Below are 22,651 nucleotides of genomic sequence, written 5' to 3'. Positions count from 1 at the left end.
GAAGAGGGCGGGCAGCGCAGGGGGTGTGACAGCTCCCGCCCGGACCGGAGCCAGCGCAGCCTTGCTTCAGCGCCCGGTGCCAGCTGGCTTCTTGGTCTGGGACGAAGGCGGAGGCTTGGGGCTCCTTGTCGCCGGTGGCTGGGTGGCGTCCCCCCACCAAGCCCCCACCCCTCTACTCACCCAAGAGGAGCCTCTCCACCGAGCTCTGCATCCTGCCGCCCTGGCAGCCGGTCCAGCTAGGCACTGGCCCCGTTCGCTGTACCTGGACTTACCCACCGGCTCCCTCCCGATTCCCTTATCAAAGCTGATGGGGGTCGCTGGGGACCGCCCAGCCTTTTGTTAGAGCCTGCACTGCTGTGCGAGCTTGAAAAGAAACATGAAGGTGGGTAAGGTGGGGTCAGGGTTGAAGAGGAGCAGGAGAGGGCGGGAGAGGAAGCTGACACGGTGGGGAGTTTGGGTGGGAGAGAGAGGGTTGGTCAGGGCTGAGGAGGAGGGGAGAAGGGTTTGAGCAGAAGCTGCATTTCTGGGAGACCCAGTGAATCTACAGCCTCATACTGGGAGGTGGTGGAGATCCCTGCAGGGGCATGGGCAGTGAGATGGGACAGAATTCCAAAGAGGACTAAAAAGGGCCTGATCTTTTCCAAGAGCCAGCTGGAGACCCCTAAGTGCGCCAGACCGGCAGGCCCCAGTAAAGGTCTTCCTGTTCCTCCCCCCAGCTCCTGGCAGGGCTGCAGCACCTCCGCCTGACCAGTCCAGAGGACTCTAAGGAAGTAGTTCTGCCTGGGGCAGTTGAACTGTGGTCCAGCTGCTCCAGTCCCGTCCCATGGCTGTCCACTTTCCTCCCTGTGTCACAGGTGGGCTGGCCAGGTGAGAGCTGCTGGCAGGTGGGCCTGGCTGTGGAGGATAGCCCAGCTCTGGGAGCACCGCGGGTGGGACCCCTCCCTGATGTGGTGCCGGAGGGGACACTACTCAACATGGTGTTGAGGAAGATGCACCGGCCCCGAAGCTGCTCCTACCAGCTGCTGCTGGAGCATCAGCGACCGAGCTGCATCCAGGGGCTGCGCTGGGTGAGTCCCTTTCACCTGCCCAGGTGCCAGGGTCAGTACCAGGGCTAGAGGGGGGCCTGGATCGTGGCTCGGCGTGCTGCTGGTGGTCCAGCTTGCTCTGGGGGTGTAGAGTGGTACAGCTGCCTTAGACAGTGGGTCAGGAAGCTTGTCTGCAGTATGCGTGGGTGGCTCACACAGCTGCAAAGTGTGTGTCTGTGTGTGTGTGTTCTGCCCAAATGTCTCTGGGCATAGGGGGAAGGGGAACGGGATTTGTTCTCTGTCACCTCTGTGAGCCAGGCATTGAGTGAGGTGCTTGTGTGTTCTCTCCAGGTGAAGGTGGGAGGTATAGGGGCCAGGTCAAGGGGTTGGAGTGAGGTAAGCTTGGTTACGGTTCTTGGGTACGTCACTGTGGCAGCATTCTCCTTTAGTGAGTTACTGAACTGTGCTAATTCTGTGTTTTGGGCTTGGGGTGAGGTGGTCATGTGGACGCTGCTTGGTACCTGCCTTTGGGGTCTCAGGGAAGGATTCTGAGACATTTGGAGAATCTGAGATGACCGAAGTGCCCTTTGCTAGTGAGAAACATTTCTGGACCTGAAAGAATGAAGGAGAGAGCAGGAAGGGGAATGAATGGTGGGATTTGGGAGGCAAGATAATGGGTGTACTATCCAAATCGGCAGAGACTAAATAGAGTAGCTTAGCTTGAGATTCAGTTACATCTTTACTGCATGTGTCCACCCGGGTTTTGCTATGTTGCCCAGGCTGGTCTTGAACTCCCAGGCCCAAGCAATCCACCTGCCTTGGCCTCCCAAAGTGCTAGTATTACAGGCGTGACCCACCGCGCTTGGCCAGGAGAGTTCATTTCTTTTTTCTTTTTCCTTTCTTTTTTTTTTTTTTTTAACTGGAGTCTTCCTCTGTCACCAGGCTGGAGTGCAGTGACGCCATCTCGGCTCACTGCAACCTCCGCCTCCCAGGTTCAAGCGATTCTCCTGCCTCAGCCTCCTGAGTAGCTGGGGCTACAGCTGTGCACCACCATGTCCAGCTAATTTTTGTATTTTTAGTAGAGATGGGGTTTCACCATATTGGCCAGGATGGTCTCGATCTCTTGACCTTGTGATCCACCTGCCTCAGCCTCCCAAAGTGCTGGGATTACAGGCATGAGCCATTGCACCTGGCCAAGAGTTCATTTCTTATTGGCAAGTGCTTTCTAGTAGAATAACCACTACCTTCTCCCTCCTTCCCCCTACCTTGCCCAACTGCCATTTACGCTGAGGCTGAGTTGAAAAAACTGAGACCCACCAAGATGAGGGGCTCCTCTTTGCACTCAGAATTGAGAGGAGAGTCCAGGTGTCAGTACTGGTAGAGCTGTTCTCTACTAGGGTCTTCCTTATCATGAACCTGGGTCCTCCCCCGCTACCCCTCCAGCTCTCTTCTCTGGGTCATTGGCTGTACCTATTGCCTGGAGCCAGTGGGCTGGAACCCTCCCTCCCTCTTTCCCTCTTAGGCTATAATTATTTGTGCATTTCCTGTCCCCTTCCCAGCTTGTAGAGGCAAGGTAGGGGGTAGGGAGAAGGTCAGGTGCCAGGACAATGAGGTCACTGGAGGATCCCCTGGGACCTGAAGTCTGGGAGGGAGTGGAGGAGGCCACCAGGCTGTTTCCTGACTCCCCTCAGCCCCCAGAAATGAAGGGCTGGTGTGCGTGGGGAGGCTGGAGAGGTGGGGGTGAAGGTTGCTGGAGTGTAAATGGGGTCAAAGGCACAGAAACAAGGCCCTTCCCTGCCAGGTGGGCGTTGGTGACTAGAGGGAACTTAGATTTTTAGTGTTTAGAGGCAGGCGGCTGCTCCCTCTTCTGATGACCATCTTTGGGGACTGGGGTGGGGAGGTTTCATTCCATCATTCCTGTGTTTGAGAGGCTCTGGGTACCTGTGAAGCTGTACCTCTTACCTCTTGATGATGCCTTTAGCCCAGGGAAGGCTTCCATGAGGGAATGAATGAGTGCCAGCTGTGAGCACGCACACCCACGGTAAAGGGGTGGAGCCGGAGTCCCAGGAAGACAGCACTGCCAGTTATTGATGCCAGACCTCCCTCTTCGAAAGCCAAGGGGAAAACCCATTAACCTCCCAGAGAAGAAGTCTGAAGACAGCTCTTTCCGTTCCTACCTAGACCAGGACAAGAGAAAATGCAGGCGGGTTACAGTAGGAGAGCTTGCAGTTAGATACAGACTAAGATAAGACTTAACAGCTATGGCAAAGGTGACACTGGAATGGAATGGAAGAACATCTTTGGAAAACATGAGGGGGGAGGTGAGACCTTGTCTGATGTCTGGGGGCAGGGGCAAGATCAGTGACCTCTGGTGGGTTCTATTAGCTCAGGGAAGTCTGAGATGATTCTCTTTGTGCGACTGTTTTTGGGGAAGTGACCCTATTTTGTAACTCAGAGAACACACTTTCATCCAATCTGTCCAAATAATAGCAGCAGCTAATAGTTATACAGTACTTATGTGCCAGACATTATTGTAAGAGGTTTACCTTTATCATATCAAATAATTCTCACAACAGCCCTGTGAGATAGGTATTAATGTTATCATCTCCATTTTATAGATGTGAAAATGAAGTCACAGAGAGGTTAAGTGACAGGTTCAGAGTTACACAGCTGCTAAGTGACAAAGCTGGGCTTTGGTCCTAGGCAATCTGGCTGCAGAGTCCAAGCTCATAACCACATAACCACCACGCTGCACTTCTCTCTTGCTACAAATAGTAACACTGACACCTTAAGGCATCACCTCACCCCATGCACCCTTCCCCTGTCCCACCACAAGCAGCTTTAGCCTAACATGTTAGCTATGGCCCAAGGGAACTGGTCTGACAGGTCCCCAGGCTGTCTGGCTCTGTGCCTGTCTCTCCAGCCCGGCTCTGACATTCAGTGACAGGGAGTGAGGGTGGGGCAGGCCACAGTGCTGGTGCCAGGGGAGTTAGCGCCTCCTCTTCCACCCTGAAACCTTTCTGTTCAGGAATGAAAGGAGGGAGTGGGTGAGGACCTTCACCTTGACCCATATCAGCTACTTCTTCCCAACTGAGAACCCTGAAACTGACATGGTATAGCTTTTTTTTTTTTTTTTTTTTTTTGCACTGTGTCCTGATAATAGGGCCCATCATGACATAATAACATCTGATCAAGTCAACTAACATTTACTAAGTAGTTACTATGATCCAGGCACCATTCCAAGTACTTTATATTATTAACTTTTTGATCCTCATAACCCTTTGTGATAGGTACTATTCTTATCATCAACCCCAGTTTACAGACGAGGAAACTGAAGCACTGAGAACTTCAGTAATCAGCATGAGCTCGCATAACCAGATGGTAATGCAGAAGCTAGGATTTGAACCCAAGCATCTGGCTGTGGAGCCCATACACTTGACCACTGACCTTGAATAGCAGCCCTCTCTCGCCCCCATCCTAGAAGGTTGCCATGCACACAAACATCCTGGGGGCACAGAAAGGGTAGAGTAACAAACCTATCTACCTCTGTCTAACCCAGTGGTTTCCAAACTTACTTGCCCACGGAACTTGCCTGAAGGCAGAATACCTCTACTGTCTGTGTCCATAGCACAAAGCTGAGGAAACATGGGGATAGGCATCATGGGAGACGGACGGTAGGGCGTAATGCTAAGAGCATGGCCTTTGGAATCAGACAGACACAGGTATGAATCCTGGTGTCCTTACTGACCAACAGTTAGGGCAGGTTGTAGAACCTTGGAGCTTTCTTTCCTCTAGCTGTGAAATAGGAAACAAATACCTACCTCTGGGGTCAGCACCAGTAGCAGAGTTACTCAGTAGAATCTTACCTTTCTAAATAGTTGTGGGATCTCTCTGGGCTTTTGCTTTCCTTGTCAAAATGAGAGGGATTCCTTAAGGTCCCTTCCTCCGTGCTCATGGGCTAGGGCCTATTCTCTGACCTGCATGCTCATCCCCTGGGGGAGGACAGGAAATGACCAGCCTGGCCATGTGACCCGGCACCTCCCCTCCTAATGTGCCCTCTTCCAGGTCAGAATAATACCAGGAAGGGGCTGGTGCTGGAGCCTGGGTTGTGGGCTCCAGTGGGAGTTGGGGCAGGGACTGGGGCCACCTGGGCATTTTGACATGAACAACAACAAGTCATTAGCACTCAGGCACTGTTTGTTCCTACACAGGGGGCTGGCTGGGTAGCATTCCTGCCCTTCCTCCCTTCCCTGGCTCCTCCTCCTCCTCATTTCCTGTCGTTAAGTCTCCGGGGCTCTGTGTCTGGCACTGGGCTCGGCCCCATGACCCGGGCAGGGATACCCTTGGGACACCTAGTGACTTCCGCCCAGCCCTGGGCCAGGCGCCTGCGCATGCCAGACCTCAGGCCTCTGCCTGGGCACGCAGTGCCAAGATGCCTGTGCTCAGGGCCCTGCCAGCACCAGGCCTGGTTGTACTGCAACTCCCCGGCAGGTCCTTTTCAGGGACCTGAGGGCAGATGGGAAGCTAGGAGAGAGTTGGCTGGTGAGGGGAGAGGAAAGGGGTAGGTGGGGTGGGTGTGGGGAGACTGAGAATGGGAGCACTTCTGGGTGGGAACTTGAACTTCTCCACAGCTGTCTGGCTGTCCCAAGTGTGCACGACTGAGTTACACAAGGTACCTCACCTCCAGGTTTTTATTTCCTCGTAAGTCACAGAGGACAGACAATGCCTGCTCTGCCTATTTTACGTCTGATCCTATTTTACATGAGATCCAGTGAAATCAAGGGGGTGGTTGTGCTTTGTAAACTGTAAAGTGCTTTGTAAACTGTACAGTGAGCTCTTTGAGACAGCTCATAGACGGTAGAGCATCTTGTCCAGAGATGCCCACAAACCCCAGTTCTCAGGTGGCAGGAAGAGAAGGGTTGTGAGGGGCTTTCTTGGCCATTATTCCAGGGTATACAGGCCCGGGAATTCCAAATGGCTTGATTGTTACCAAGGGCAGGGAATCCTTACTAAGCAGTGTTTCCGTGACAAAGTGCGTCTTCCTGAGCCAGTCCTGTGTGCCACCAAGGACTTATTCACTCTTGCAGGGCATGGGCTAGCAACATCTCAGAGAAGAAAGACGCTTTCCAGCAAGCAGCCCCACCCTAATGCCTCACAGATGAGTACTAGCTAACATGTGCATACAGCTCTATGCCAGGCAATGCTTTAAACATTCGACGTGTAGCAGCTCATTTAATTCTCCCAAAGCCTCATGAGTTGGTATCATTAGTACTTTATAGATTTTATTGTTAAGGAAACTCAGGTCGGGAGGGAGAGGTTAAATCACTTGTTTCAGGTCACATCTTCAATCAGTAGGGGAGCAGATTTGAATCCAGGAGCCTGGCTCCAGCATTTGTGTTTTTAACTACCAGGCTGATCCGAGGCCCAGAGATGGCAAGAGACCTGCTCATGGGCCTGTGGAAGAGCACAGAAGCTGGCTGGGGACCAGGCCTGTGACCCCAGCCCAGGAGCAGTCGTTCCTAGGCTTCCTGAGCTGCTCACATCCTGGCTTCCATCTCACGGGCCTTCTTATCTCATGTTCTCATGCTTCTTTCAGCTCCTTCACTTCTTTCCCCCAACAGTGGCAGTTCACCTGGGGGTGTGGGCACCCCTGGGCCCTGAGTAAGCAGAATGGGTGCCTTGGGGCTCTCATCTGTAAGGAGGCAGTCTTTGGGTTGGGTCTGGTGATCAGGATGGCAGGGTGGGAAGAGGCGATGCCCGAGGCACAGGGTGCTGAGTGAATATTTGTTTATTTGCTGAATAAATGGCCACATGGATGCATTTGGGGTTGGGGCCTAGGCAAGGGTGGAAGTGATGGGGGAGGGGAGGTATCCAAGAGCTGGGCTTGAAGGCCTCACACTGATGTGCACACTTTCCCTGCTGCCTCCAGACACCACTCACCAACAGCGAGGAGTCCCTGGATTTCAGCGAGAGCCTGGAGCAGGTAGAAGCCTGGGTGGGGTGGAGCTGGGACAGGCAGCACCATGAGGGGTTCAGAGCCTGAATCACTGTGCTCTTCCTCCCTCCAAGGCCTCCACAGAGCGGGTGTTCAGGGCTGGGAGGCAGCTGCATCGGCAACTGCTGGCCACCTGCCCAAACCTCATCCGAGACCGGAAGTACCACCTTAGGCTCTATCGGTGAGTGGAGGCCCTGCTGCGTCCCTGCCCAGCCTCCCTGCTTTCTCTCCGTTCCACTCTATTTCAGGCACCTGGGCCTCACCCTGCTTCTAGCAGAGGGACGAACCAGGCTTGGGCCTCAGAGGGTGCCTTTCTAATGCAGAGTTCCTCCCTCTCCCTGCCACCCTCCTTCCACTGGCCTGTCCCCTTCTACCTTCCATAGGCAGTGCTGCTCTGGCCGGGAGCTGGTGGATGGGATCTTGGCCCTGGGACTTGGGGTCCATTCCCGGAGCCAAGTTGTGGGAATCTGCCAGGTGCTGCTGGATGAAGGTGCCCTCTGCCATGGTGAGCCCGAGCCCAGGGTGGGGTGCCCCGGGCTGGGCTGGGCAGTGATGGGGACAGGACAGGGCAGTCCTGGGAAGCAGGCATTACTTGGGGAGTGCTGACGGGTGGCATTGCTGTGGGGTTTCAGTTTCATATCCACATGGCCTCAATTTCCTCTCCTTCCCCATGCCTGGGCCTCTGCCCCCCAGTGAAACACGACTGGGCCTTCCAGGACCGAGATGCCCAATTCTACCGGTTCCCCGGGCCCGAGCCCGAGCCCGTGGGAGCTCATGAGATGGAGGAGGAGTTGGCTGAAGCTGTGGCCCTGCTCTCCCAGCGGGGGCCTGACGCCCTGCTCACTGTGGCACTTCGAAAGCCGTGAGTCAGAATCCCTGCACCCCGTGACCCCAGACCCCACACAGCACTCAGATTCCATGGTTTCTCACACTGATCTCTGGGGACATCCCTCACCTGTTGTGGAGGGAAGGGAACCTGGCTGGCCCAGAAGCCCCTGGCCCTGACTGCCATGGACTCACTGTGTGACCCGGATCCCTCCACACTCCCAAACCGACCCCAAGTCAGTTTCTTCCTCTGTAAATGAGAGTGTTGGGCCAGGGGGATCTCTGAGGACCCTTCCCACTCAGAGACACAGTTGTGGCTGAAAGCAAGGGAGTTTTGGAAACTGCAGTCCGGTGGGTCCAGGTTCAAATTCCAGCTGGACCGGCTACTGGCTGGGTGACCTTGAGCCTCCCCATGCTAGTTCCTGTTCTGTCAAGTGAGGATAATTGAACTGCTCCTTAGGCTTGTTGTGAAACAATGCATGCAAAATGCTCATCACAGGCGCTGCCACATGTGCGCACTCAGTAAAGGTTAGCCGCTGCTGATAACCATCGCTGCTGAGGCACCGTCTGGGCTTCGGCTGGGTGGGTAGAGTGGCTCCCTGTGCCTGGCGGGCCCACAGTTCACGGTGTGCTCCCATCCCTCCTGTCCCTGCAGCCCAGGTCAGCGCACGGATGAAGAGCTGGACCTCATCTTTGAGGAGCTGCTGCACATCAAGGCTGTAGCCCACCTCTCCAACTCGGTCAGTCCCGCCCCTCCCAGCCCTGCCCTGTCCCAGGCATCTCCTCTTCCTGTGACTTCCCTGAAACTCAACTGCTGGGCCAGAGGGCATTTCTCCACTTCCATCTGTGGCTGGAAATTTTCAGTCTGATTTCTTGCCCCCAGCGCTACTCTGTCTGAAAATCCTTCCGCCTCTCTCAGCCCATTTTCTCCACTTGCTTTGTCTCCTGCCAAATCCTGGAAACACCTGACCTGGCCACATTTCTGTCCCTCAGCACTTGTGTCTTTGGACCTAACCACACCCCTAGCAAAAGCCTGGCTGCTCTGCACATGAACTTGTCACCACTGACTCTCCTATCTCCACCACACAGGTGAAGCGAGAATTAGCGGCTGTTCTGCTCTTTGAACCACACAGCAAGGCAGGGACCGTGTGTAAGTCCAGCAGGGCACAAGAAGCCAGGCACAGGGCCTGAACATGGGCAGAAGGATGTGTGAAGGAGTGGTAGGTGCCAGGAGGGCCTGGTCTGAGGTATGCCTCTGTCAGTGTTCAGCCAGGGGGACAAGGGCACTTCATGGTACATTATCTGGAAGGGATCTGTCAACGTGGTGACCCATGGCAAGGTGAGCCCTCCCTCCTCCCCGCCCCAGTGCCCTGGGTCCTAACTGCTCCCTGGTCCGTTCCTCATGGGTAGTGCCTTTGTTAGTCTACTGCTGCTGACCCTCTGTGTCTCCTGTCTGGGTTGTTTTCCTGCTGTGGGTCTGTCCTGGCAAGGGCTGGGGCTGGCAGGGGTGGGCTGAGACTGAGGCCTGGCTGCAGGGGCTGGTGACCACCCTGCATGAGGGAGATGACTTTGGACAGCTGGCTCTGGTGAATGATGCACCCCGGGCAGCCACCATCATCCTGCGAGAAGACAACTGTCATTTCCTGCGTGTGGACAAGCAGGACTTCAACCGTATCATCAAGGTGCTGCTGCTGGGGTCGGGGAGGGCAGGGGCCGTTCGTCCAGAGAAGTGATGTGGGGCGAGGAGTAGGGACCAGAGCAGAGGGCCTGTAAGAAGCAGGGCAGGTAGGAGACGCTGGGCTATGACGGCTGGCAGTGGGGACCATGGCCCTGGGTATGTGTGAGAAGGTGAAGCCCATAGGGCACAGCAGGGGTTCAGCGAGACCAGTGACCTCAGGCGCAGTGTGGGAGACCAGGGGAAGGATGGGTGTGCACGGGGCAGGGGACTAGGCTGTGGGGCAGGAAGGATGCATGGAAGGAAGGGAAGGCTGAGGAGGTGGAGCCAAAGTCAGAGGAGGGAGAAGGGCTGTGGGTCCCTGTGGGACCCTCATGGGGCTCAGGGGCTGGAATGAAGGAGGTAGATGAGAGGGTCTAAAGCTGGAACATCATGTGTTGAGCATGGGGTGTGGCCTTTTCTCCAGGATGTGGAGGCAAAGACCATGCGGCTGGAAGAACATGGCAAAGTGGTGCTGGTGCTGGAGAGAGCCTCTCAGGGCGCCGGCCCATCTCGACCCCCAACCCCAGGCAGGAACCGGTAACATACCTGCCATGCTCCCTCTCCACACTGTCTCTCCTTTCATTTCCCAGTCTTTGCTCCCTTCCCCTGTGTCATATCCCTGCCCTCTGGCCACCCGTGGATGGAGAGGTATTGAGGGACCAGGATGCACCCGCTGAGTCAGTCTCTTCCCTGCCCTAAGGTGGGACAGGGCTGGCTAATCGAGAAAAATGATGTAATTGGTTATTGATGTCTGCCCAGGTGTGGGAGTGGGGAGTGGTGGCACCAGTGCCATAGATTGGCCGTTTCTGCTAGGTATACAGTGATGTCTGGTACCCCAGAGAAGATCCTAGAGCTCCTGTTGGAGGCCATGGGACCAGATTCCAGTGCTCATGACCCAACAGGTAAGGGCAAGAGACAGCCTGCCTGCTTTCTGACTCATTGGGTGGTCCATGCAGCCTGGGAGAGAGCCAGGTACCCTGCATCTGACCTCACCGAATGCTGGATCGGTCTGTACAGTGGTTGGCAATAAGTCCTCTTACCTGTGCTCTTGGCTTAGTGGGGAGCACTATCACAGGGGCTGGACACTGCTGCTACCTTGCAGGTGGTGGGATGTGGGGAAGGGTCCTTCCATCTGTCCATACACCTGTGCTCAGCAGACTTGGCCTCTGAAGCCTCCTCCCATCCCCCTACCCTGTCCTACAGAGACATTCCTCAGCGACTTCCTCCTGACCCACAGGGTCTTCATGCCCAGCGCCCAACTCTGTGCCGCCCTTCTGCACCAATATCCTTCCAGCCCCACGGGGATGGTGTGTGTAGGGGATAGGATGGTGCATAGGGTTGAGAGAATCTTACCAGTGTGGCTGTGCTGAGTCCTCTAAATGCCAGCCTGCTGCCAGGCCCAGCTTGCCTGGGGCCTGGGCATCCTGCCCGTCCTTTGCCTCAGGTGGGTGGCCCTGGTTGGATATTGTGGTTCCCTTGACTGGTGCCCACCTTCCATGCGGAGCCTGCGGGTGGCAGTGAGCAGGAGCACAGCACCTACATCTGCAACAAGAGGCAGCAGATCCTGCGGCTGGTCAGCCAGTGGGTGGCCCTGTATGGCTCCATGCTCCACACTGACCCTGTGGCTACCAGCTTCCTCCAGGTACCTGGGAGTGAGGCACAGCAGGGCTGGGCTGCCCGGGGTGGACACAGCTACAGCCATCTCAATGCATCTTGGCTCTTCTTAGAAACTCTCGGACCTGGTGGGCAGGGACGCCCGACTCAGCAACCTGCTGAGGGAGCAGTGGCCAGAGAGGCGGCGACACCACAGGTGATGCTTTGATTCCGTTAATTTGTCATTTCCATAACTGGCAGTGCCACGGGGACCAAGAGCATATGCTCTGGAGTCAAGCACTTGGCTTCAGATCCAGGCTGAACCACTTACTTCAATTCCTTGTTCTTATCAGTCCCCTTGCTGTTCACCCTCACGCCACACGTCCATCCATTCTCATGCGTCATGCACTCATTCATTTATTCATTCTCATATCCTGAGTGTACCTGCTGTTCTCACTTCCTCCATTGGGCATGCATTTATTACCAAATACCCTCAGTGCCAGTTTCTGCCAGCCCCGCCCAGTACATTTCCTAGACTTTACCTTCACCCTTGCAGGTGTTCCCACGGGAGCAGCTGAGATTCAGGGGGATTGGGAGCTCATCTGAAACAGCACTTGATCTGAAACCCTGGGTCTCCATCTGCCTTTAACTTTTTCCTTCCCCTCCTGGCCTTGGAAAATCACAAAGTCCAGGGGCCTGGTTTCAAGACCGTGTTTGCCCCTCTTTATGTGATACTTACCTGGTCGTGCTTACCTCTGAACCACTGGTGAGGGCCGGGGGGAATCCAGAGCCCCAGGGGCCTCCCTGCTGCTGGCCCAGGAATACCCGGGCTTGCTCACCTCCCTTCTCTCTTGTCTGCAGGTTGGAGAACGGCTGTGGGAATGCATCTCCTCAGATGAAGGTGTCTGCCTGGCCCCAGCTTCTTTCCTCTGCTCCTCCTGGACTGCAGGCCCCTCCTTCACCCCCTGACCCTGAGGGGCTCTGTGTGCGTGGGAAGCTCTCCTCCCACAGACACACCCTTGGGTCTGTGACAGGTGTTCACAGGGCCCTTGCTGCATGTGGTGCCCTGGGCCAGGCTGTGCCCGGAGGCGCAGAGGCCTAAGGCGGTCTCCCTCCTCCCCCACTCCCTGACTCCATGGGCCTTTTATTCCTTTTGGGAGGTAATTCATGCCCACAGGTAGAGAGCCTGGGAGATAAGGAATGGTGGCTGGAGTTGGCCTCTGAGGCCCACAGGGCTCCTGGTGGCCAGTGCTATGGGAGCTCAGAGGAAGGCGAGGCCCCTCCCTGGAAAGTCAGAGGTGGCCCCAGGCCATTCTCAGCTGGGGCTTAAAGGGAAGCAAAGAGGGGACGAGAAGATGTGACTGCAGCCAGGATTTGAGAAGATGTGACTGCAGCCAGGATTTGGTTGAGGAATGGTGGTAGAAAGAACTGGAAAGGTAGATTGGGTTGGTGGTGGGGAGGGCTGCACTGGGAATAAAATCCAGGGGCCTCACCGGCCAGCAGGCTCCCTGTGCTCCCAGCCTACTGTGCGTCCCAGCCTCTGCCTGCTGGAGGCTCTCACTGGCTTCTTCTCCTCCGAAGGCTAAGCCTGTTATCCCCTCAGGACCTTTGTACTTATCCCTTAGCCTGGAAGCGTCTTTCTCTGGCTCTGCCTGACAGGATCCTTCTTGTTCTCATCTCAGCCAAATGCTGGGTTCCCAGACAGGCCCCCTCCCATCTCCCTATCTGGAGCACCCTCCCCTTTCTCCCCACCAGGCTCTGCCGTGGTGTCCTCTGTGATTTTCTTCAAAGCACTCTTGCCAGGTGGAGTTGTTTTCTTTGCCTACTTGCTTTCTGTCCTTTGGTCTCTCTCCCATCCCACTGGAGGATTGACTTCCCTCCTGCGGGCCCCCACCTCCGCTTCTCCTTGCTCACATGCTGCCTGGCTCTTGGCTGACGCTCAGAAACTGATGTGGGCTCGCCCTCGCGGGCTGGGCACTGTGCTAGGTGCTGATGCTGCACTTCAGCCCTGGCCTGTGGGGCTGCAGTCAGGCAAGGGGCAGAGCAGTTAAACAACCCGTGATGTGCAGTGGCACGGGACACTTTCCGTGAGTCTGCACTGGAGTCGGCTCCTGAAAATGGGAGGGGAAGGGCCGACTCCAGTGCAGATTCAGGGAAAGTGTCCCATGTAAGCGACTACTGGAGCTGAGAGCTGCAGGGGGCGAGGGTGGAGGAAGAAGAGGATACCTGGCGGGCAAACCCAGGAGGAAAGGAAACCCAGGAGGAGGATCCCTGGAGGAGCGAGAGTGAGAGCAGGACCCCAGAGCAGGCAGGAAGTGGGCAGGGCCCCATGGGCCAGGGCCAGGGGGTCTGATCTTTGTCCTAAGAGCAGTGCAGACCACTGAAGGGGTTTGAGCCAAGGTTGGCAAAGTCTGATTTGTGTTTTGAATAGGTCAGCTAAAGAGCCTGGGCTTTCTCCAGCAAACAGTGGCCGCCATTGAAGCCAAGGGCGGGAGCTTCACGGGGCTCTGGTCAGGCAGACTGGAGGAGGAGGGTTGGAGGCACCTGGGAGGGAGGAGGAGGAGCATAGGTGGGCCATTGGAGTAGATAAGGAGTGAGGCCTCGTGGGCAGGTGGAACTGAAATTAGCCTGGGCAGGGGAGGAGGGGGCATGGGAGACCCATTTCAAAGAAGAATCCTCAAAGCAAGATGACAAGCTACAGGAAGTGTGGAGGAGCCTGGAGCCTGGGAGAATGGCTGGGGAGCAGAGTGGTCTGGGAGGCAGGATGCAAGGATCCGATGGGTATATGGAGTGTGAGGTAATGGATCACTCATGTGGAAGGATCCAGGGGGTGTTTGAGACCAGGGTTTGGAAGAGAGTTCAGCACGGCTGGTAGTTTTGGGAATCACCCATGTACAGGCGACATATGAGGCAGTGAGGAACTCTGCAGGGGGCCCTGAGATTTGAAAATGTAGGGAAGAGCAATGGATTGAGGTCTGAACCTGGAGAATCTGCCATACGCAGAGCTGGGAGGAGGGACAGAGTCAGTACCAGAGTCGGAAAAAAGCAGGGTGGGAAGGGGAACCTGCATCAGGAGCCTTGCCTGGCAGGTGCTGCCCCACCAGCAGAGGCTTGGCAGTGGTTTCCACGCACTGCATCTCTGCGGTGGACTGGGACAGGGCCGCTGGCACAGTGTTGGAGCACAGAGAGGGAAAGGAGCAGCAGGGATTCCAACTCTGCCAGTTAGCAGCTGTGTGGCTTTGGGCATGTTACTTAACCTCTCTGAGCCTCATTTATTTCATCCATAAATGGAAATAATAATGCTTTTGTCAAAGGTGCATTGTGAATACTTAGATCCTCAGAATAATGCCTGGCTTGTAGCAAATGGTAGCTGGAGGGAAAGGAAGAAAAAATCCAAGTCAACAGCTGCCAAGAGTTTTCATATCAGAACTGCTCTGGACCTATCCGGCAGAGGCAGAAGCACACACACGCAGGGGCATGGATTTGCCCCGCCCTTAGACACGTTGTGTCTTCTCCTGGAGCCTTGGTCCCAGGTGCCTTACCTGGGCTCAGGTGAATGTGGCAGGCAGAGCCCTCTGGTGGTGTGAATGCTGTGTGGAGCCCATGCTCCTGGTGACACAGGGCCCTCACAATCCCTCCCTCCATGCTCTCCTCTCATCCTCCCAGTCTTATTTTCTCGTTCCTCTTCCTCCCAGGCCCGGAACTTGCCTGTTTGGCTCCCCAACCAGGACGAGCCCCTTCCTGGCAGCAGCTGTGCCATCCGAGTTGGGGATAAAGGTTGGTGGTCTGAGCCAGTTGGGTGCACCTGACATCTGCACCCTGCTGTCTCTGCCTCTCTTGTCCTGCTGTCGTCGCTTTTGACCTGGGCGTGCCTGGGCCAAGGTGGCATGCTGTACTCCTCAGGGTCTGTGTTCCAGGCTGCTGGCCACATCTGCCTCCTGTACCCCTTTTTTTTGCTCAGGGCCTCCCCACCTGCAGCTCAGCCTCTTGGGGATTCCTCCCACCCTTACTGCAATAACTGCCCTCTCCCTCCTGGGGTAGAGATCAGGCGGCCCTTCCCACAGTTCAGTCTGGTCTCCTCTTTAGTCCCCTATGACATCTGCCTGCCAGACCACTCAGTGTTGACCCTGCAGCTGCCTGTGACAGCGTCTGTGAGAGAGGTGATGGCGGCGTTAGCTCAGGAGGATGGCTGGACCAAGGAGCAGGTGCTGGTGAAGGTCAATTCTGCAGGTGGTGAGTTATGCCCCTGGATAGACCCCAAGGGAGGGTGGCCCCTCAGATCTGCACCCAGGTCCCCCAGTCAAGATCATTGTCATCATTGTCATCTTTCTCGTCTTCCTCAGTGTGAATGATGGCTAGCATTCATGGGAGGTGGAGTGCATCTATTCGAAGTGCATTTCATGCAGTGTGTAAGAGCATGAGCTCTGGAGCCTGCTTCTTGCATTTGGCACCAGCCCTTCAGCTCCTTATCTGTGTGTCCTCCGGCAGGGTACTTCATCTCTCTGTGCTCAGTTTTATCATCCGTAAAATGGGAATAGTAGGAGTACTTGCCCCCTGGAGGAACTGTGAGGATCAAATGAGTTCATCTATGAAAGCATTTAGAATGGCGCCTGGCACATAGTGATACATAACTATTAGCTGCTATTACTATCATCATTTGTGCTTAGTCATTTAATATGAAATAATAGCAATCTCATGAGGTGCAGGTACTTTTATCCTGTTTTCAGACAAGAACACTGAAGCTCAAAGGGTGTGAGCTATTCCTCAAGCTCACACAGTGAGAGTAGCTGGTCTTGGAACTTAGGTAGTCTTCATTTGTTTAGTCACTCAGCAAACATTTTTGAGGATCAGCTATGAGCCAGCAATATGTTAGGAGCTGGAGATACCACAGCAGGTAAAACAGGTCAGCTTGATGGTTAAGAGCATAGACTGTGGACTCCCAGACGTGTGAAGGTATCTTAGGCTCACCATTTACTAGCTGTGTGATGCTGGGGAAGTTGCTTAACCTCTCTGAGCCTGCATTTCCTCACCTGTTAGATGAGGACTGTAATTGTATCTACCAAAGGGTTGTAATGGCTACTAAGTGAGCTAATGTGTGTAAAGCAGCACAGGGCCTGCCACAAAGTCAGTGCTGAGAACATGGTGGGCTCAGGATTATTAAGATGGGCCTCCAGAGAACCTGGAACATTCAAAACCACCATTCTCTGTGGAGGGCATGGGCCTGACAGCTGGAACCCAGGACAGACAAGAATTAGGGGCGTTCAAGAAGTGGGGATGAGAAAAGAAAAGCCTTCTCCTTTCAGTAAGTGGGGAGAGTTGAAGGCCTCCTGTGTGCCCTGCCCTGGGAAGCACTGCCCTCTGCTGGCCATCTGGTGAGTTGCAGTTGCCCAAAGGGCATGTGTATTGAGACCCTACTATGTGCCAGGCACTGTTTAGAGCACTGATCGCCAAAGCACTTGGATTGACACCCATGTCAATAACCAATATTTAATTAAAACCCTCACCCCACGGTGTGAATATTTGTTTGTAAGTAATACACATATATTACTACATTAATATCATAATAAAGATAGATAAAATAGAAATTGATGGAGTAGAAATGCAAAGCAGGTAGAAAAAATAAATGTAAGTAGAAGAGCTCATATTTTCCCTGGGCACGTGAATGATCTGATGTGCCTAACTTTGGAGGCCACTGCTCTAGGGACTGGGAACTCAAGCACAGTCCCAGTCCATGAGGAGCTGATGAAAATCAACACCAAGGCTTATGTAAGACACTTCCCAGTTTTCAAAGAGCTTTTATACATAGCATATACTTATAGCTACTATTTATATACATTATTTTATTTGACTTATGAAATAGTCAGGGCAAGTCTTATTGTCTCCATTTTACCAGGGAGGAAAGTGAGGCTGCGGGAGGATCAGACCCTGCCCAGGTTCTTCCTGACTCACTGAGGATCTTTTCTCATTCTCTTGGATGTGCTTTCCTGGGCAGCGTGGCTGTGTGGGCACATGTACCTGTGTATTCTGAGCACCCGCCCAGGACTTCAACCCCGCTACGAGGAGAAACAACCTCCCAGCCTCCCAAACATCTCTTCCACCCTGTCCTCCAGCTGGTCCCTGGCCTCCCTCCCTTCCCCCACCCAGGCCGCCACTGCTGTCTTTGCAGATGCCATTGGCCTGCAGCCAGATGCCCGTGGTGTGGCCACATCTCTGGGGCTCAATGAGCGGCTCTTTGTTGTCAACCCACAGGAAGTGCATGAGCTGGTAGGGACCAGGCAGGGTGCCAGGGCCCAGGGAGGAGATCTATTTTGAGCCTGGAAGGGGTGGATTCTGGGGAGGGTCCCAGGGAGAAGAGGGAGGAAGGGCCTGGCTCTGGCTGCTGCTGGGTCCTCAGCACACAGAGGAAGGAGTGGGCTGCAGCTGATGGGGAAATTCCCAAGATTGTGCAGGGCAGGGGCTGGTAGCACTGGTTGGGAGCTCCCAAGGAGAAAGAGGAGGACCTGCCCTAGTTAGGGGTTCCCCAGGAGACAGGAGCCTAAAAGGAGGAGTCTCAGCACTGGAGAGCCCTATCCTCCAGCTGCTACAGCCCCTAGACACCCTCTACTCGCCGCTCCTGCCCTCCTAACCCTCCTGCTAACATGAGCATAGAGTCCTTGCCCCAACCCTCTCCCCCTACCCTGTGCCTTTCCCTGGATTCCTCAGGCAGCCCCCTGAGCACTCTCCCACCCGCAGACCCCACACCCTGACCAGCTGGGGCCCACTGTGGGCTCTGCTGAGGGGCTGGACCTGGTGAGTGCCAAGGACCTGGCAGGCCAGCTGACGGACCACGACTGGAGCCTCTTCAACAGCATCCACCAGGTGTGGGAGGCAGAGCTGGGGGAGGAAAGCAGGCGGCGGGAGGCCCGGCTCGGCTCGGCATTCACTGACCTCGCCTGCTGCCCCTGCCCAGGTGGAGCTAATTTACTATGTGCTGGGCCCCCAGCATCTGCGGGATGTCACCACCGCCAACCTGGAGCGCTTCATGCGCCGCTTCAACGAGCTGCAGTACTGGGTGGCCACCGAGCTGTGTCTCTGCCCGGTGCCCGGCCCCCGGGCCCAGCTGCTCAGGAAGTTCATTAAGCTGGCGGCCCAGTGAGTCCCTGTCCAGCGGGTGGGGCGTGGCCAGAGTCCCTGGGCTACCTTTTCCTAAACCCCGCTCTTTGCTTAGTATGTTGCCAAATCTGCCACCCTATTTGTTCCCTGGGTCTCCTGGAGCCTCTGCCTTCCCACCGCATCCAGCTTGGGTCTCTGCAGAGGCTGGCCTGGCCCTTGTCTGGGGACACTGTGGGGGTGGCTGCTTCCCTTACCCTGAGGGTCTCTGGGTCTTCTGCTCACAGCCTCAAGGAGCAGAAGAATCTCAATTCCTTCTTTGCCGTCATGTTTGGCCTCAGCAACTCAGCCATCAGCCGCCTAGCCCACACCTGGGAGGTAGGTGTGGTTTGGAGGGCCCCCCTCCTGAGGTCAGGCCTCAGGCCCTCCTGGGAGTGCTGGATGGGGTTGGGCCTCCCCCAGAGCAGCGGCTCATCTGCCTCCCTTTCACAGCGGCTGCCGCACAAAGTCCGGAAGCTGTACTCTGCCCTCGAGAGGCTGCTGGTGAGTGCTCAGCCCCGCCTGGCCTGGCTCTGCTAGGATCAGCTTGGCTCAGCCCTGCCCTCCAGACATCCTCACTCTTGGCTTCCCCACAGCCCCTATACCTGTCCTTTGTCACTTTCAGGGTTCCCAACCTCGGCCCGGGGCCTAGCTCCGGCCTGTGAGTTTGGGGAGCTGGCTGAGGAGGGGGTGTTCAGCACTAGGATAGGGGTTGCATGGTGCACTCTGGCCCTCAGTGTGTGTCTGCATGGGGGCAGGAGATCCTGTGTGAAGACTGGGCTGGAGCATGTGGGTGTCCGGTCCTGGGGTCTGAGGTACCAGGGCAGCGTCAGGGGCTCCAGAGCTCAGGGGCCTGGCACGGAGCGCCCATGGTGCACCAGGGCCTGTCTGCCCCTCAGGAGCTCCGAGGGGCTTGTAGAACAGGCGAGGAAAGACTTGGGGGTGGAACCTCCCACCTCCAGGAACTTTTGAGGATTTGACTGTTCTGGAGAGAAGCAGAGAAGAGGTACTTCATCAGCATAGCCTGGGAGCTCTTGAGAGAAAATCCACCTCGTGGGGCTCAAGGGGTTCAAAGGAGTTTACTCTCCAGAGGGTGAAAGGGAGAGAGAGGGAGGGACAGAGAGATGACAGAGACAGACTTTTCCAAGAAACTTGGGGCCCCTCTAAGTGCTGTGAATTTTCTCAGTGCTAATGGGAGGCTGGAAGCCCCGTGCTCGCCTGTGACAGAGCCTGGGTGAAACCTGGGGCTGAGGAGAGGCTGAGTTGGGGCCTCTGCACCTGCTGTGGGATGGGCATGTGGCCCCTCCTTGGTTGGGTGGGGTCTGTGGTGGCTTATGCTGTGTGCAACCCCCTCAGTGTGGCTTCTTCCCCTAGGATCCCTCATGGAACCACCGGGTGTACCGACTGGCCCTCGCCAAGCTCTCCCCTCCTGTCATCCCCTTCATGCCCCTTCTTCTCAAAGGTAACAGGGCTTCCTGCCTCCGTTCCCCCATTCCCACCTTCCTGCCTCTGTCCCCCCATTCCCACCTTCCTGCCTCCATCCCCCATCCCCCTTCCTGCCTCCATCCCCACATTCCCCTCTTCCTGCCTCTGCTCCCCCATTCCCCCTTCCTGCCTGTCCCCCCATCCCTCCTTCCTGCCTCCGTCCCCCCATTCCCCCTTCCTGCCTCCGTCCCCCATTGCCCCCTTCCTACCTCCGTCCCCCATTTCCCTCTTCCTGCTTCCGTTCCCCCATCCCCCCCTTCCTGTCTCCGTCCCCCCATTCCCCCCTTCCTGCCTCCGTTCCCCCATTCCCCCTTCCTGCCTCCGTCCCCCATCCCCCCTTCCTGCCTCCATCCCCCATCGCCCCCTTCCTACCTCCGTCCCCCATTCCCCTCTTCCTGCTTCTGTTCCCCCATTCCCCCTTCCTGCCTCTGTCCCCACCTTCTCCCCTTCCTGCCTCTGTCCCCCCATTCCCCCTTCCTACCTCCATCCCCCATTCCCCTCTTCCTGCTTCCGTTCCCCCATCCCCCCTTCCTGTCTCCGTCCCCCCATTCCCCCCTTCCTGCCTCCGTTCCCCCATTCCCCCTTCCTGCCTCCGTCCCCCATCCCCCCTTCCTGCCTCCGTCCCCCATCGCCCCCTTCCTACCTCCGTCCCCCATTCCCCTCTTCCTGCTTCCGTTCCCCCATTCCCCCTTCCTGCCTCTGTCCCCACCTTCTCCCCTTCCTGCCTCCGTTCCCCCATTCCCCCTTCCTGCCTCCATCCCCCATCCCCCCTTCCTGCCTCCGTCCCCCATCGCCCCCTTCCTACCTCCATCCCCCACCCCCCTTCCTGCCTGTCCCCCCATTCCCACCTTCCTGCATCCGTCCCCCCATTCCCCCTTCCTGCCTCTGTCCCTCCCTTCTCCCCTTCCTGCCTCTGTCCTCCCATTCCTCCTTCCTGCCTCCATGCCCCCATTACTCCTTCTTGCCTCCATCCCCCATTCCCTGCTTTCTGCCTCCATCCCCTGCTTCCTACCACCATCCCTCCATTCCCCCCTTCTTGCCTCCGTCCCCCATCCCATAGTTATCTGTGTGTGCACTCACACTGTTGGAGAGATTACACCTCAAGTGCTGATGCCTCGGGGAGCGCAGAGATGAATTAGGAGTTCTTAGGCTGGAAGAATTAAGACATCCAGACAAATACGGGCTGCCTTTCAGGGCCTGAGAGATACAAGGAAATGCTGCTGGGGCCTGGAGCGGGCAGAGGCAGGGGCTCTATGGGGTGAGGTAGGCCCAAGGGAGCCGTTATGCCCTTCACCTTTTCTGGGCTACAGAGGGCAGAAGTTTGGGGACCTATGAACAAAACCTGTCTCTTTGCAGACATGACCTTCATTCATGAGGGAAACCACACACTAGTGGAGAACCTCATCAACTTTGAGAAGATGGTGAGTTCAGGGAGCAGGTGTTGACTACTAACATAGGTTGGGGGACATGACTGTGGCCTGGGAAGGGGCAGGGCTTGGAGGCGGCTTAAACTTGTTATGAATAATATGAGGACGAATACTTACTGTGTAATAGCCCCTGCCTTATTCCACTGCAACTGGAAGGTCTGCCAGGGTGCCAGCCTCAGAGATCTCACGATTCAACAAGAGCCCTTCCAGCCCTCTTCTCTCTAAGCCTTTCTCACCTGGCCTCTGCCTCCTGTCCTCTGCCTGGTCCCCTCTGGGGCGAAGTACACATGACCCCAGCTCTTACAGCCCCTTATCCTTGGTTCAGAGGGAGCTTGGCCTCCCTGCTGCTGCACAGGGCAGGACGGGGTTTCTCCCTCAGGCAAGAGCTCATGTCCCGGTGTTGTCCACAGAGAATGATGGCCAGAGCTGCGCGGATGCTGCACCACTGCCGAAGCCACAACCCTGGTGAGAGGGCGGGTCCCCGGGGCGGGCGGTCCCCCACCCTACATCCTCTGTGAAGCTCCAGGGTGGCCCTGACTCCGTGACCCCTCCCCACCCCCCGCAGTGCCTCTCTCACCACTCAGAAGCCGAGTTTCCCATCTCCACGAGGACAGCCAGGTGGCGAGGATTTCCACATGTAAGTGGCTGGCGGTGGGGGGTGGGCGGGGAGGGAGTCCTCATGGTAGTTACTCATGGCTGGCACATCCTGGGCACTTGCCATGTGCCAGACACAGAGCCCGGCCCTTCCATACATGATGCTGATAATGTTCAGACTCTGTGCTCTGAGCCACAGGACTCTTCTGTCCCCTCACCTGTGGGGTGGGCAGGGACAGCAATCTTTAGGAATTGGTGATGGGAAGTGGTTGGTGGGTGGTGGAGAGCAAGAAGGCAGATGTGATATGGCTTCTTGGAGGGGGAAACGTTGAGTTCCACAAAGGGACGTCGGTGCCTCCCTGACTGCTCTCCTCCACCAGGCTCGGAGCAGTCCCTGAGCACCCGGAGTCCAGCCAGCACCTGGGCTTATGTCCAGCAGCTGAAGGTCATCGACAACCAGCGGGAACTCTCCCGCCTCTCCCGAGAGCTGGAGCCATGAGGAGGGGCTGGGACTAGAGCTGGAGCAGGCACTTGTGGTCTGGAAAGCCAGGGCGCGCCGGGCCAAGATACCCACAGGCTGGCCACAGCTGAGCAGGGCTCTCTGTGGAGTGGACTCGAGTCCCTGGAGCAGGCAGCGTGGAGGCAGCCGTCCCCTGTGATGACTGGCGGCTAAGGAGGACCTCGGAGTGGACCCAAGCTGGGAATAAGGAATGACCCAAGGCCAAGGAAAGGGGGACAGAGAGGCCCCAGGAGTGGGTGGAGAGTGGAGTGCGCTGGGATGTTGTGTGCAATAGAGAGCTCTCCACACCAGGTGTTTTCCAGATTCTGTGCCTCTGGCTTTGTTGTCCAGCCTGGCCTGCAG

At 56.3% G+C, this 22,651-nt stretch overlaps 1 protein-coding gene and 1 long non-coding RNA gene across 12 annotated transcripts; one reads left to right on the top strand and one right to left on the bottom strand.

Annotated features, from left to right (window-relative positions):
* The first annotated feature begins 52 nt into the window (after positions 1-52).
* RAPGEF3 (Rap guanine nucleotide exchange factor 3) lies at positions 53-22,599 on the top strand. 11 transcript variants are annotated; one of them, XM_015151541.3, is made up of 28 exons: positions 53-382; positions 855-1,067; positions 6,955-7,008; positions 7,095-7,201; positions 7,404-7,525; positions 7,737-7,882; positions 8,501-8,585; positions 8,935-8,995; positions 9,108-9,184; positions 9,381-9,527; positions 9,987-10,099; positions 10,376-10,464; positions 10,766-10,844; positions 11,054-11,204; positions 11,290-11,372; positions 12,017-12,056; positions 14,851-14,932; positions 15,242-15,388; positions 17,322-17,419; positions 17,888-18,013; positions 18,105-18,286; positions 18,532-18,622; positions 18,737-18,787; positions 19,658-19,745; positions 21,125-21,189; positions 21,606-21,660; positions 21,761-21,832; positions 22,170-22,599. In XM_015151541.3, exons 5-28 carry the CDS (start codon positions 7,433-7,435, stop codon positions 22,286-22,288), a joined length of 2,340 nt encoding a protein of 779 aa, XP_015007027.3. In that variant the 5' UTR covers positions 53-382; positions 855-1,067; positions 6,955-7,008; positions 7,095-7,201; positions 7,404-7,432; the 3' UTR covers positions 22,289-22,599. The 11 variants fall into 11 exon arrangements, with proteins under 11 accessions (XP_015007027.3, XP_077810099.1, XP_077810096.1 ...); XM_077953973.1 differs by having other exon boundaries at positions 10,766-10,869; positions 11,067-11,204; XM_077953970.1 differs by having other exon boundaries at positions 7,714-7,882; positions 18,586-18,622.
* On the bottom strand, positions 1,502-5,029 carry LOC114670834 (uncharacterized). The gene is made up of 3 exons (XR_003720602.2): positions 4,892-5,029; positions 2,988-3,202; positions 1,502-1,637 (listed from the first exon to the last, which is right to left on the bottom strand). It is a non-coding gene; the product is annotated as an uncharacterized LOC114670834 (long non-coding RNA).
* Positions 22,600-22,651: the final 52 nt, after the last annotated feature.

Source organism: Macaca mulatta, chromosome 11, assembly GCF_049350105.2.
Source record: "Macaca mulatta isolate MMU2019108-1 chromosome 11, T2T-MMU8v2.0, whole genome shotgun sequence".
Taxonomy (NCBI): domain Eukaryota; kingdom Metazoa; phylum Chordata; class Mammalia; order Primates; family Cercopithecidae; genus Macaca; species Macaca mulatta.
Note: the sequence above shows the minus strand (reverse complement) of the source record. Positions and strands in the feature narration are given on the sequence as shown.